We start from the raw sequence: 14,048 nt of genomic DNA, 5'->3' as shown, positions 1-14,048 counted from the left end.
GGTTTGGGCCTCCTAGTTCAAGTGAAGCGAAAAGTTCATGCTCCTGCGTCCAAAGACGTCCTGTACAATCGTGTGCCTTCAGCTTTGCGATAACTTCTTTGGGGGAAAAAAAAATATGTTTGGGAAAGTCAGGTTTTTCAATACTTTTGTCCATACAGTGTATGATCCTGAACTGTACCAGGTACACAGAAGCCACAAACGAATTGAAATTCAAGCTTGTCTTGATCTTATATTTATTTATTTTTATGGCTAATATTATGAACAATGCTTAAATTAATTTGTGTGCACATTAAAGTTTAGTCGGCTCGTTTTTTTTACAGGAAAGTGCATTAAATTGGCAAAACACAGACATTATTTTAGTGATTAGACACTGTTTTTATTACCTTGATTCAGTGTTTAAAAGCTTCAAACATCAAACTGTTTGATAAAAAAAAAAAAAAAAGAAAAAAAAAGAACTCATGAACTAATGAATTAATGATGTGCTGCTCAATCCAGCCATTAGGGTTGCACAAGCCAGTGCACTCTTAGTGCCCGGATAAATGAGGAGGGTTGCGTTAGGAAGGGCATCCAGCGTAAAAACATGAGCCAAATCTACCCACGTTACCAACGACCACCAAAGGTATCGTTAACCAACAGGGTACCGCTGGAAACTGGGCTACTGTTGGCTGAAGAAGGAGAAGGAGAGGGGGAAGAAGTCTACAGAGACAGCAGATAAAGGAGAAGTGTAGGAGAGTGGAGGTTCAGGATGGTACTTTAAATGTTGGTATGATGACTGGTAAAGGGAGAGAGATAGCTGATATGATGGAGAGGAGAAAGGTAGACATGTTGTGTGTTCAGGAGACCAAGTGGAAAAGACAGTAAGGCCAGGAACATTGGAGGTGGGTTCAAACTGTTCTATCATGGTGTGGATAGAAAGAGAAATGGTGTAGGGGTGATTCTGAAGAGAGAGTACAGTAAGAGTGTAGTGGAGGTGAAGAGAGTTTCTGATAAACGTGAAGCTGGAATTTAAAGGGGTGATGATAAATGTCATCAGTGCTTGTGCTCCACAAGTGGGTTGTGAGATGGAGAAGAAGGAAAAATTCTGGAGTGAGTTAGATGAAGTGGTGGAGAGTAAACCTAGGAATGAAAGATTGGTGATTAGGGCAGACTTCAATGGGCATGTAAGTGAATGGAAGATGAGGAGGTGATGGGTAGGTATGGTCTTAAGGACAGGGATGTGAAAATAACAGTGGTGAACACGTATTTTAAGAAGAAGGAAGACGTAGGGTGACGTATAAGAGTGGAGGAAGGTGCACACAGGTGGACTATTTTTTATGTAGGAGATGCAACCTAACAGAGATTAAAGACTGTAAGGTGTTGGCAGGGGACAGTGTGGCTAGACATCATTGGATGGTGGTCTGAAGGATGGTTATGGAGGTGAAGAAGAAGAGGAGGAGAGCGAGGACTGAAAGAAGAATAAGATGGTGGGAACTGAAGGAGGAATACTGTAGTGAGAGATTCAGGGAAGAGGTCAGACAGGGGCGGTGGTGAAGAGGTGCAGGATGATTGGGCAACTACTGCAGAAGTGATGAGGGATACAGCTAGAAAGGTACTTGGTGTGACATCTGGAAATAAAAAGGAAGATAAAGAGACGTGGTGGTGGTGGAATGAGGAAGTGCAGGAAAGCATGAGAAAAAGGTTGGCAAAACAGAATTGGGATTGAGAGAGTGATGAGAAAAGAAGGCAGGAGTACAAGGAGATGCGGCAGCAGGTGAAGAGGGATGTGGCGAAAGCCAAGGAAAAGGCATATGAGGAGCTGTATGAGAAGTTGGACACTAAGGAAGGAGAAAAGTATTTGTACCAATTGGCCAGGAAGAGGGATGGAGATGGAAATGTGTTGACTAGTGAGGAGACTATGTTAAGAAGATGGAGGTTTTTGGAGTGTGCTGGTAACGATTTTTAAGAATAAGGGAGACCTGCAGTAACTACAGGGGAATAAAATTGCAATCTTTGCTTTGAGAATGTTGATGGAGAAGTATAGAGGACTTCAGAAGGGTGGAAGGAGTTGCATTGTGTGTTTGCGGATGATATTGTGATTTGTAGTGAGAGAAGGGATTTAGAGAAGTAAAAAAAAGAGTGCAGGCAGGGTGGAGTGGGTGGAGAAGAGTGATAGCAGGAGTGATTTGTAATAGAATTCACTCTGCAGGACTGTGGTGAGACCTGCAATGTTGTTAGGTTTAGAGACAGTGGCATTGAGTAAAACACAGGAGGTGGAGCTGGAGGTAGCAGAGCTGAAGATGTTGAGGTTTTTGTTGGGAGTGACGACGATGGACAGGATTAGAAATGAGTTTATTAGAGGGACAGCACATGTAGGACAATTTGGAGACAAGGTAAAGGAGGCGAGATTGAGATGGTTTGGACATGCGCAGAGGAGGGACATGGGGTACATCAGTAGAAGAATGCTGAGGATGGAGCCACCAGGAAGGAGGAAAAGAGGAAGACCAAAAGGGGTTTATGGATGTGGTTAAGGAAGACATGCAGGTAGTTGGTTTGAAAGAGGCAGATGTAGAGGAAAGGGGGTATGGAGACGGATGATCCGCTGTGGCGCCCCCTAATGGGAAAAGCCGAAAGAAGAAGAAGAAGAAGAAAAAGAAGAATAGCCTGTGCTGGATAAGTGCTGTTCTGTAAGATGGTGTATAAGTATGGAAGCAATTCTGAAAGCAATTTTGATAAACTTGGACTGTTTCGATGATATTATCAGACCCCATGCTTTTATGCTGCATCATATTACTTTTTGACCTTCTTAAGTCCAGAGATTGTGTTTAAAGGTAGTCGTCTAGATGCGCTTGAGACCCCCTGTCTCAGATGTTTTTACATAAATAGCCTGATTTTTCGACTTTTCAAGTTGATAGCTGTGAGTGTCTCAGTGCGGAACTCCTGCCTTTCTTTTGTATTCGGAAATGTCCATGCGCTGTGCAGCACTGAGGGGTTTAGTATCGGCGAGGTGGATGTACGACTCGAGCAGTCTGATGATCGCAGAATAAGCTGGACGATCCTTAAAATTCCACATGCGGCAGTATTTCACGAGGTCAAACCTGTAGGAGAAATGACAAACACTTTCAGATCGGTTTTGGGTTCTCTTGCTTTCTGGTGCTTTTGCTGTTAGATGAAGATTAGGAATCAAAATAGGGATTTGAAAATGACATAATGTGAGGTTACACCAAAGATATGACTCACAGTGCAGCGCCGCAGTTCGGAGGCCTTTTTAGCTTGTAATTGGCCAGCGCTTGGAGAAATGTCTTCGATGGTTCCAGTTCTGGAAATGGAGGCTCGCCTTGTAGAAGAAACATAATAACATTTACTATTTATGGTCTTTTTATGTTACCCGTGAATTATGGTTTATGGATGGTTTGCATGTTTTTCCATCCTGTTGTATCATTTTCATTTTGTAATGAAACACTATATATACTAAAGTTTTAGGAGTTTATCTGGCATTTGTGATCTTCTTGTTATGTAGGACGTCTTTGGACATGGTAGAATTAGATTTTCCCTTCACTCGAACTAGGAGACTCAAACCTGTTCCAGCATGATAATACACCTGTGCACAAAGCAAAGATATGAAGATATGCTTTGCATGGGTTGGAGTGGAAGATCTCCTGCTATAGAGCTCCGACCTCCACCATACTGAACACCTTTGGGCTGAATGTGAACACTGACTGCACCCCCAAGCCTCCTCACCTCAACTAAAATTGGAAAATTGTAGGACAGTACTTACACATGAATTCGCAGTGGCGAGCCGTGCATTTGGTACCTGGGCCTTCAGTGGGGAGGTACCTGACTTAATCCACCTCTTAATACCACCACTATTACGTCGCAATTATAGAAACCATCAATACAATACAAAAACGCAATATAACAACATGTGGCATTACAGACAGAGAGGCATTTCACATATAGAGGGTGAATACCATTTTACTAAAGCAAGCTGCAAACCTCTACACTACAACCGCAACTGTGCCACCTACAACATCTGGAGCAGTTCAGAATCAATATTTGTCTAATATCATGACAAAAACATACAAATGTAAATAAAATACAACCGACTCTTCAGAGATGCAGACTCATCATTTGCACCACTCCTCGGAGGCTGTAAGCCAGAGGTACTGCTCATATTCACTGGTCTGGAAGTGGAGAACAAACCCTTTCCCAGGCTGAGACACACTAGCTAGCTTCAGGGTTGGTCGACCTCCTCACGATGTCTAGCTTTTCTTTCCAATTCATTTTTAAGTATGTCTGTGACCAAATCAATTTCTCTTTCTCCGTAGGAATAAAAAAGTCTAACTCAGATGTAGTCATGTGTGCAGAGCTACACACATGTTTTACCAGTCGAACTTGGCTGTAACAGTTTCCCTCTGACCAACCAATCAGAGGACAGAAAAATGCTGACTCTATTCTGAGCCAGCTAGCTGCCCCGTGACGCGAATATGAAATCTGATTGGTTGAAGAAACAGACTCATTTCTTATAGAGACTAATGTAAAAAAAAGCCAGCACTACTAATTCTGAAGGCCGTGGGCAGATTAGATTAACATGGCAGCACATAGAAATGATTGGACAAAAACATCCACATACACGTGCTGGAAGCAGTGCAGCCAAGAGGAACGCTACGAAATGGAGAGAATAAACTGTTGGGAATAAATTAATACAATTTCGTGGAACAAATATTAGAATTTATGTTGTAAATGTAGGTCAGTGCTACTGATATTGTTTAGGACGACAGAGAAGGACTGGCTGGCCCTGACTGCCCACCACTGTGAAATAGTGATAAAAATACAGATCAACAGCCTCATCCACTTCACACCTCTGTCTTTTCACCTGCAGGAAGAATCATCAGTGTATTGCTGTGTAAGAGGTCTTCTAGGTTTGGATGCTGCTGCTGCTGATTATGATAACGATGATGACGATAACAATGATGTGAAGCGAAGGGGCATTAGGGACATTTTGACCAGGCTGTATATGACTACAGACTGAATCTAACTGTGTGAGGAATTCACACTCAGCTAGCAGAGTTTTTATTAATTATATCGTTCCTTACCATAATCTTTCTCAGGTTAACAGTTAAGACAAATGTCATTGTGGTCAAATATGTTATATCATTTTTAACGTTCAATAGACCAATTTTATTGTTCCCTTTTTGGTGATTTTTCTCAGACCTCCCCTATAATCCAAATACACTATATGGTTAAAAGCAAGTTTACAGCTGACCATCATAGCCATTTCTAAACCACTCTCAAAAAGCTGAAAGTATTGGTAGATCAACTGTATGGAATGTCTTTGCTGTGGAATTACACAATTCCCTTCATTGCAACTAAGAGGCTAAAATTCGTTTCAGCATCATTCCTCCTGTGCACAATGAAATCATAATGTGTCATATCGAAATGAAAGAACTTCAGGGTCCAGCACTCAAGTCTTGACCTCAACCCCACTGAACACCTTTTGGATAAACTCAAACATCGACTGCACCAGAGGCTTCCTCATCTTACATCGGTACCTGAGCTCATTCATGTGTGGTTTATTCGATGAGCACAAATTTCCACAAGAACCAGAAGAATCGAGGTTTTATAACAGAAAAGAGGCACCAAATCTAGAATATGATGTTTAAAAAGAATGGTTTGGTGATGGTGATGATGATGGCCTTACCTAAAGTTATCAACTCATACAGGAGGACTCCAAAAGACCACCTAAGACATTGAATTAAAAAGTGTTATATAGATTTATATACCAAAAAACCCCTGTAGGTGCTCTGATATACAGTGGCGACCCCCTAATGGGAGAAGCCGAAAGAAGAAGATACATACATATATATAGTGTATATATATATATATATATATATATATATATAAAATAGGAACGCAAACTCACACATCACTCCTGGATGTAACAGGAAGTCCAAGGATTCGTTCTGGTGCCTGCCACTTCAGAGGCACCCCGGCTGCCCCTTCCTTCCCCACCGTCTCCGTCTGCCTCGACTCAAAAGCCGAGGCCAATCCGGAAACTTTCACCAGAAACCCGGAGTCGATCATCATGCTGTGAGCGGCGACGTTCCCGTGCACGAGTCTGTGTTCCGACAGCAGGTAGTCCTGAGGTACGACAACCACTGTGTCCTACACTGAACATCACATTCTATAGCAATTGGATCTGTTGACTCCGTCTCAGAACACTTACCAAACCGGCTGCCACTTGTTTGGCCACTAAATATACATCCCTCTCTGAAAAGGGCTGTTCTTCAAGGCACGTCCCAGGTCTTTCCTGTGTATTTCAAATAGTTTTTTTTTTTTTTTTTTAAACAAAATAAAAACAAAACAAAAAAAAACAACCCATACTCTTATTCCCTGCTTGAGATTCTGACCTCTCGAAGGCTCCATAAGAAATGAAGCAGATTCCCAGGGGTGCTCGTCTCGAAGACCAAGTAGACGGGAAAGCGTCGGGTCTGGCAGTACAGCATTCGTACAAAATTGTCGTGTTTGCAAATGGATGAGTAGAACAGGGCCAAGTCCGCAAACACTTTTGCCTCGGGACTGTTTGAACTTCCTGAAAAGGACGCATGAATGTCAAAGCAGTGTTCGCTCTCACATCAGGAGAACTCTAAACTATTGTGACCATTGAATCTTACTTACTGTGTGCTACATTTAATGTCATATATCCTCTGTATTACCTTCATATAATTAAGCGGGAACGTGGTAGCTTAGTGGTTAAAGCACTTGGCCTTTGAACTCTGAAGGTCATGAGTTAAAATCCCAGCCACACCAAGCTACAGGTTCTGGGCCCAATCAGGAAGACCCTTAACCCCATAGCTGCTTAAGTGTATGAGTGAAATAAATGTACGTCGCTCTGGATGAGGGACGTCTGCCAAATGTCCCGAATGTAAATGTATGTTGGAGGCACACAATTGCGTAGGATGTAAATGGGCTTTTCTGCTCACCACAGTTGTAAAGTGTGTGTGTGTGTGTGTGTGTGTGTGTGTGTGTGTGTGTGTGTGTGTGTGTGTGTATGTGTGTGTGTGTGTGTGTGTGTGTGTGTGTGTGAAAATCCCAGGAGTACATCATCTTCTGGAGCACTTGAACCATATAACCTTGCTACAAACCATAATATTCCCCATTATGGTTTCTGATGTGAGCTTTATCTTGCTCAAGAACCCAGCAGTAGGAGCTTGACGGTGCTGGGATTTGAATCACAACCTTCTTGATCAAAAGTTCAACATCTTGTCCTCTTAGCTACCACTTCCTTTTCTTCATTCCCCCCCGTACCTTTGAACATTTTTATGATCACAGCAGTGGCGGCTCCGTCTCGTTTTAACTGGGCCTTGCAAGTCGCCCCGTAGCGGCCATTTTTCAGGAACTCCACCCCCTCCAGCGTGCAGTGGGCAGGCATTTCCCATGAACTCAGAGCATCTTGTCCAGGCAGAAGACCTGCAGGTGGAGAAAAGCGATAATGATGAACTGAATTGATGATCTCTGGTTATCTTATACACTAAAAGCCAACACCAGTGACAAGTTTACTTACCATTTCGATCAAAAGATTCTGCCGAGGACCTTAGAACCACTGATTTCTTTTTCTTTAGGAAGCTCCATATTATCCGAGATATGATAGTCAGTGTGCTGAGAGCCAAGAGACTGGGAATGATAATGACTGCTAACTGGCCTGCACATACCACACATACACACACACACACACACACACACACACAAAAACCAAAACTAAAGATCTTGCTAATGGATGTTGTTCACAAAAAAATACTCGTTCGTTGTGAGCACGTTCTTCCAAAGAGGACCTTTACACACATAAAAAAAAAAAAATCCAGTAAAATCAAGGACATTTCATTCTGCTTTTAATTACATTTTTTATTTATCAGTATTCATTTTGCCATCAGTTTAACAAGCGAAAAAATAAACACACAAAAAAGCTTCTCTTCTGGTTCTATTTCTCTTTTTATTCCTGAACTTTTCACTCACACATCAAATTATGAAAATAATTAAAACTGCATTTCAATAAAAACTCTTTTTTTAATTAGTTATTATTTATTCACGTTTTTTTTCTATTGTTTTATTCAGGTTTTTTATTGAATGGGATTTGAAATGTGAACTAGAATTTAAAAAATGATAGTTCAATAATAACTTGGTAATAAATTATAATATACCGTAATCCCTCGCAGAGGATACGCGAAAATCCTTGAAGTGGCAACCTAATTTGTATACGGAATACCTGTATATTTTAAGGCTTTATAAACCTTTTATCTGCTCTTAAACACTTTCAATATTCTTAAATATCCATAATTCTAACATAAAAAAATCTATATGGATACTCACCAGTGAAGATACAACTTGAATGATGATGATGATGATGAATTAAGTGTGCAGTACTAATGATGATGAAGGTGATGACGATGAAATGAATGTACTGCATACCCAAGAAGAGCATTCCAGCTCTTTTAAAAGCTTTATTTTTTAGGCTAGAAAATGCTTATTTTACTGCAAAAATAATTAAAATCACTCTAAACAATACAGCGAAAAATCCCCCCAACAAATTCTGTGTAAAAATCTGCGTTACAGTGAGACCTAAAGCTGAACCGTGATGAGCGAGGGATTACTGTATATATAAAATATTAAGAAATAAGAATAAAACGGATTTTCTTCAGCATAACTTTGACTTTGTTGTGAAATTTGTGGCAATAAAACGTTACTATTTATTCTTCCAATTAACTCTGATATAAAATCATTTCTTTCTTTGATTTCTTGACTAAAAATGTCCTGTGTAATGTAGTGACCACGGTTACCACATTCAAGGCTGGAGACGTTGCATGTAACCTCCATTGGTGGTTTATCTCAAGCTTCTCTTTTGACTGAGATGATCAACAAAAACACAAACAGCTTTAAGGCATTGCATATTAAAACCAGAAACATACACCGTTGGACAAATGTTTTTGGACACCTGACTCCACATTTAGTCCCTTTTTAACATTATAAACCTCCAGTCTTCTGGGAAGATGTTTCACCAGATTTTGAAGTGTGCTTGTGGAGATTTGTGCTCGTTCAGACAGCGTGAGAAGGTGAGGAGGCCTGGAGGACCAGTCAGCGTTCCAATTAGTCTAAAAAGTCATTCGATAGGGTTTCGACCTCTATAGCAGGAGATCTTCTACTCGAGTTTATTCCTTTAGACATTTTCACAACAGATATTGTCTCAAAGAAGCTTTAGAGAATTTAAGAACTGAAGTGAACGATGTGTGTTTATCCCTGATGAGCAGCCGTGGCGACTGTGGCAAGGAAAACCTCCCTTAGATGTTATGAGGAAGAAACCTTGAGAGGAACCAGACTCAAAAGGGGAACCCATCCTCATCTGGGTGACATCAAGAGTGTGATTATAGTCTTTAAACAATACAGAACACTGGAGAGTGAAAACTAACATGAGCACTGGAGTGTAAATATGAGTAAAAGTCCTTTCTACAGTCTTCTACAGTTTGACGTTGTGGAACCAGAAGCTACTGAACATCTCAAAAAATCATTGTAGATCCAACACCAGCTTCTCCATGCCAGAGCCTTTCAATATTCAAAGATTTCCAATGTTCAAACTCTACATGACGTAGGGTCCAAATGGCGCTGGTACGTCTCTAGATGGTTCACGATGTTTGGGGGGTCGGCATCTACTTCTTTAAAGGTCCATAATCTTCATGAGGTGGGACACGACCGGAGCTGGAACAGGTTCGGGTCTCCTAGTTCAAGTGAAGAAAAAGTAATGTTCTATATAATTGTGTGCCTCAAATCTATTGAGCTGAAACCACATATGGCTGGAAAGTGTCCCAAAACGTCTGTCCATACAGTGTATATACGGTATAAAAGAACACTGAGTAGTTAAAGTACTTTTAGTATGAGATTAAACCTACTCTACAGAATATCTGTCCGAACTCGACAATGCGAGGGTCCTACCTTTGCTCTTGTTCTTGTCCTTGAATAAAAAGACGTGCTCCATTTATAGAAGTCGGACAAACGTCCAAAATGAACAAACCTCCCTGCCAGAGCGGAAAGCGAGATTTGATTTGACATTGAGAGCAGTGACCATGAAGGGGTACAATTTTTTTTTCTTTTTTTAGCTCTGTTAATAATTACCTAAAAAAACTCTCCAGCAGCAGGAATGATGGAGTCGATCCAAATCACAGAAATTTGCTCATTTCGGTGAAGATGATCGCGTCATCATATAGAAGGGGGGAAGAAAATCATCGGCTCCCAGGTAACGGGGTCACTTTTCACTGTAAGTAGTACAGATCTAAGCGGTTAGTGAATCTCTGGAGAATCATTTTATTGTATACTACTACTATTACATTACAGGTCAGAATTACAATCCTGACCAAAAAAAATGCTCAAAAAGAAGAAATACTGATAAAATAACTAACTCTAACGTACGTAAGATAACAATTAGTATAACCATTAAAAACAAATGTTTGTTCAAGTGTCACATACAGCATTTGATATGCGATATGGGGAAGTGGTAGTTAAAGATCTGGTTTACTGATCAGAAGGTTGGGCATTTTAAGCCACAGTATCACCAAGCTCCACTTTTGGGCCCCTGAGAAAGGCCCTTAACCCTAAGTGTTCCAGGGATGCTGTATCGTGGCTGCCCTGCGCTCGACCCCAGCTTTTTAACATCGCTGGAATATGCGAAGATAGATTTTCACTGTGCTGTTATGTACACGTGACAAATATACACTTTCTTTCTTTCTTTCTTTCTTTCTTTCTTTCTTTCTTTCTTTCTTTCTTTCTTTCTTTCTTTCTTTCTTTCTTTCTTTCTTTCTTTCTTTCTTATTCAAGTGGCATCACATTATACGTGTAGTATGCAGTAGGGACGCTAGGGGGAGCTGCTGCTACACTTGAAGTTAATTGATGTTTATAAGCAGCACTATTTATTAATCAAGTTTACTCATATATAATTATAAAAAATTATGAGTTTTATTGCAGAGAAGGGAAAGTTCAACACAGATCACAGTCTCAGAGACTGGAGCCTGAACTTCTGGTACTAGTAGATATTAAAGGTCATGGTAATCACAGGTATAATAATGGTAATAAAACTAGGAAATAATACAAATGATGTAATCGATTGCACAATCTTGTTGCTGTTTTTAAGATTCCAAAAATGAAAGAAAAAAATCCTGGGTTATTTTTATAATAACTGGAAGTAGTTTTCATGCATTTACATTTAGTAAATAAATGTATTTCAATTATGTTTACATAATATTGTCTTTAATTTCACATTTCCATAAAGTCAGTATTTCCAAAATAAAAAAGACCACTCCTATCTATGAAACTATAAGCGTGTGATTCACGTGGAATATAGTAACACGTGAATCACACGCACATTAAAGAGTTAACGCGCTTGTCCTCATGCTTTATTGTTCGCCGTAATGAGAAATCCCGCCCATTTTTTTGTAATCACGCCCATTTGGTCTCCTCCTCTCACGCTATTGGCTGCGTTGCGCGTCAGTCTTTCTGTTGCTCCCACCCCCACTCGGACCCAGAGCGGAGAACCGAGCGCGAGCGGTACAAGTTTCTCGTGCGCTTGTTTTACGTTTACGCGCGTGCGGTTCGGAAGTCGGAGGCGTGAGGGACGTGAGAAAGAGACGTGACGACGTAAAGGGAGAGAAACAGTGGTGTTTAACGAGGGATTTCAGCGAAGAAGGAGAAGAAGAAGGAGAAGAAGAAGGAGGAGGGAGGGCTGGCGGTAAAGCCGGTCAGGCGGCTATTTCTCCGAACGCGTTTCTCAGGAGCAGGTATGTCCCTGTGCGGCCCGGGAGCTCTCGCGCTCAGCGTTTGGAACCAGCCGCGCTACATTCACGTAACAAAAACGGAGCATTTCTAATAACTGGGACTTTTCCAGGAATTTTCTTCTCCTCTTTCCTTCACTTGTATCCGACGGCGGCAAACTTTTTTTTTTTCTTCTCCCTTCTGTCAAAGCAATGGAAGTCGGGAGCTCGAGCGCCGCACCGTGCGCGTGCTGACCCCGCTCGAGCACATCCTGGAGGAGGACCGAGGCGGAGGGAGAGAGCGCGCGCGGGACGAGGCATTACCCCCCCCCCCCTCCCCTCCCTGTACTTAAGCACGAGGAGCAAACGAGCGAGCAAAGAGAATGTCTAAGACTCTGAAGAAGAAGAAGCACTGGGCGAACAAGGTGCAGGAGTGCGCGGTGTCGTGGGGCGGCGGAGAGTTGAGCGCCGTGCTGGAGATCGGCGGCGGCGCCGAGCGCGGGGAGTTCCCATACGTGGGCCACGGCGGGTCCTCCGCGTCTTCCACGGCGGCGCTGCTGCGGTGGCACGCGGGCCGATCGCCGAGTCCCGGCGACGTGCTGCTCGAGGTGAACGGCACGCCCGTGAGCGGCCTCACGCACCGCGACACGCTCGCCGTCATCCGTCACTTCCGCGAGCCCGTGCGACTAAAGACCGTCAAACCGGGTGAGTGATTTTGTGCGTACTTGTATTTATGCATGCATGCGCGCGCGCTCTCTCACTCGCACCCGCGCCTCCTCCACTCATACAAGTGAGTGCGGGATTTTGACTCGACTCTCATCCACCAAGGCCCATTACATACATCTGCACCGGGAGATCTTCTCCGCGCGCCGAGTTGATGAAGAGTTTGCAAGCTCCGTTTCCTTCGAGATGATTGCAATCATTACAAACATGTCAGGGAGCAAAAGGCCATGGTTGCTCTTTCAACTGTCACCAGAAAGCTTAGGGTTGCCTGATCAGCCCTCAAAATCTCACCTCCTTCTGATACTCTGAGATGATCAGTTTTCAACCATGAATGGACCTCCAGGGGCAATGTCAGGGGATCATCCACTACAGGGAGAGAGCTAGAGTGTGGGGTCTTGCACAGTTGGGCCACCATGAGTGAGTGAGTTTAGATTGTTGAATGGAGATGCCCAATTTGCAAAAAATGCTCTGGAAAGTGCAGCTGAGGTTCATACCTGTGGGATCTCAGGTGTGTGTATCAGTGTGTGCATGCATGTGGTGTTTGTGTTCCATCCCAGCAGCGTGCATGTTGTGTGTGGGTCAGTAGGACCATGAGGTCAAACACCTTGTGTCGTGTGTGTGTGTGTGTGTGTGTGTGTGTGTGTGTGTGTGTGTGTGTCTGGAATTATGCAGATTATGTTTCCTATTGGTTTGGAGTTTCATGCACCAACCCTGTACGCTTGTGGAGATGCCTGCTTGCTTTCTGCAGTTGTTATACAACACACACTATCCCTCTTCTCAAAATGCCCCATCCATGAAGCCTTTCAGGCCGGTAGTAGCATCACAGCCTGTCTTCACGATGCACTTCAAACACTCTTGGTGCTATCAAGTACCAGCCAGTGGAGTGCCATCAGAGCACACGGCTTCAGCGATCGAAATGCAGCTCGTGTATGCGATTCACTAAAAAACACCTCAATCGAGACGACTGTTGTTTCAAATGAAATTCAGAGAGATGTTTCAGAGCTTCTTGTTCCTGTAGTCTAATGTTCTGGACACCAAGACAGAAAATAGTCTGGCATCTAGAACATATTTCTTGTGTTTGTTAAAAAAATGGCCCAAAAAGAGTTTCAGAGCTTTTTTGTAAAGGTTTTTGAGCGTGATTGAAAGCCCACTGTGGATGGAGTTTGGTGAGGATTTGAAGGTTATGTGAGTCAGATCAGAGGAGCGTTGTTCTGTTTCAGTGCCATGACCAGAGATGGCAAAAGTACACAAGTCCTACACCCATGTAGAAGTACAGATACTCAAGAAGGTAATGATGATGATGATGATGATGATCAGGAACGTCTGAAGCACAAGAACTGTGAAGCATAAAGACGGGCAGGGATTAGAACATGACGAGGTGGAGCGGAGTTTGGTTCTGGAGGTTAGAAGCACTGACACTGGAGACAATTTCATAAAAGGTTTGGGGAAAATTTTTATTTTTGGTTGGGGGGGTTGAAGTTATTTTATTGAGCTACTGTAGAAATAAGTGATGGAATTAATGCATTGATAAAAGCACCACTTCCAAAGCCGTTGTTGCAG

At 42.4% G+C, this 14,048-nt stretch overlaps 2 protein-coding genes across 3 annotated transcripts in view; one reads left to right on the top strand and one right to left on the bottom strand.

Moving 5' to 3' along the window:
- Positions 1 to 2,755: 2,755 nt before the first annotated feature.
- Positions 2,756 to 10,092, bottom strand: LOC310742086 (tyrosine-protein kinase STYK1). Of its 2 annotated transcripts, XM_083570711.1 has the most exons (10): positions 9,958 to 10,092; positions 8,811 to 8,876; positions 7,541 to 7,678; positions 7,285 to 7,446; positions 6,387 to 6,568; positions 6,203 to 6,286; positions 5,900 to 6,117; positions 5,678 to 5,718; positions 3,217 to 3,313; positions 2,756 to 3,074 (listed from the first exon to the last, which is right to left on the bottom strand). In XM_083570711.1, exons 2-10 carry the CDS (start codon positions 8,845 to 8,847, stop codon positions 2,903 to 2,905), a joined length of 1,131 nt encoding a protein of 376 aa, XP_083426837.1. In that variant the 5' UTR covers positions 8,848 to 8,876; positions 9,958 to 10,092; the 3' UTR covers positions 2,756 to 2,902. The 2 variants fall into 2 exon arrangements, with proteins under 2 accessions (XP_083426837.1, XP_083426836.1); XM_083570710.1 differs by lacking the exons at positions 8,811 to 8,876; positions 9,958 to 10,092 and adding an exon at positions 8,344 to 8,555.
- A 1,440-nt stretch (positions 10,093 to 11,532) lies between these two features.
- magi3a (membrane associated guanylate kinase, WW and PDZ domain containing 3a) overlaps positions 11,533 to 14,048 on the top strand; it is a 127,078-nt gene continuing 124,562 nt past the window's right edge. Inside the window, exons 1-2 of the mRNA XM_083570694.1 lie at positions 11,533 to 11,792; positions 11,977 to 12,470. Of these exons, the coding sequence (XP_083426820.1) occupies positions 12,149 to 12,470 (322 nt within the window). The 5' untranslated portion in view covers positions 11,533 to 11,792; positions 11,977 to 12,148. The remainder of the gene's footprint in view (positions 11,793 to 11,976; positions 12,471 to 14,048) is intronic.

Source organism: Silurus aristotelis (assembly GCF_946808225.1).
Source record: "Silurus aristotelis genome assembly, chromosome: 19".
Lineage (NCBI taxonomy): Eukaryota > Metazoa > Chordata > Actinopteri > Siluriformes > Siluridae > Silurus > Silurus aristotelis.
Note: the sequence above shows the minus strand (reverse complement) of the source record. Positions and strands in the feature narration are given on the sequence as shown.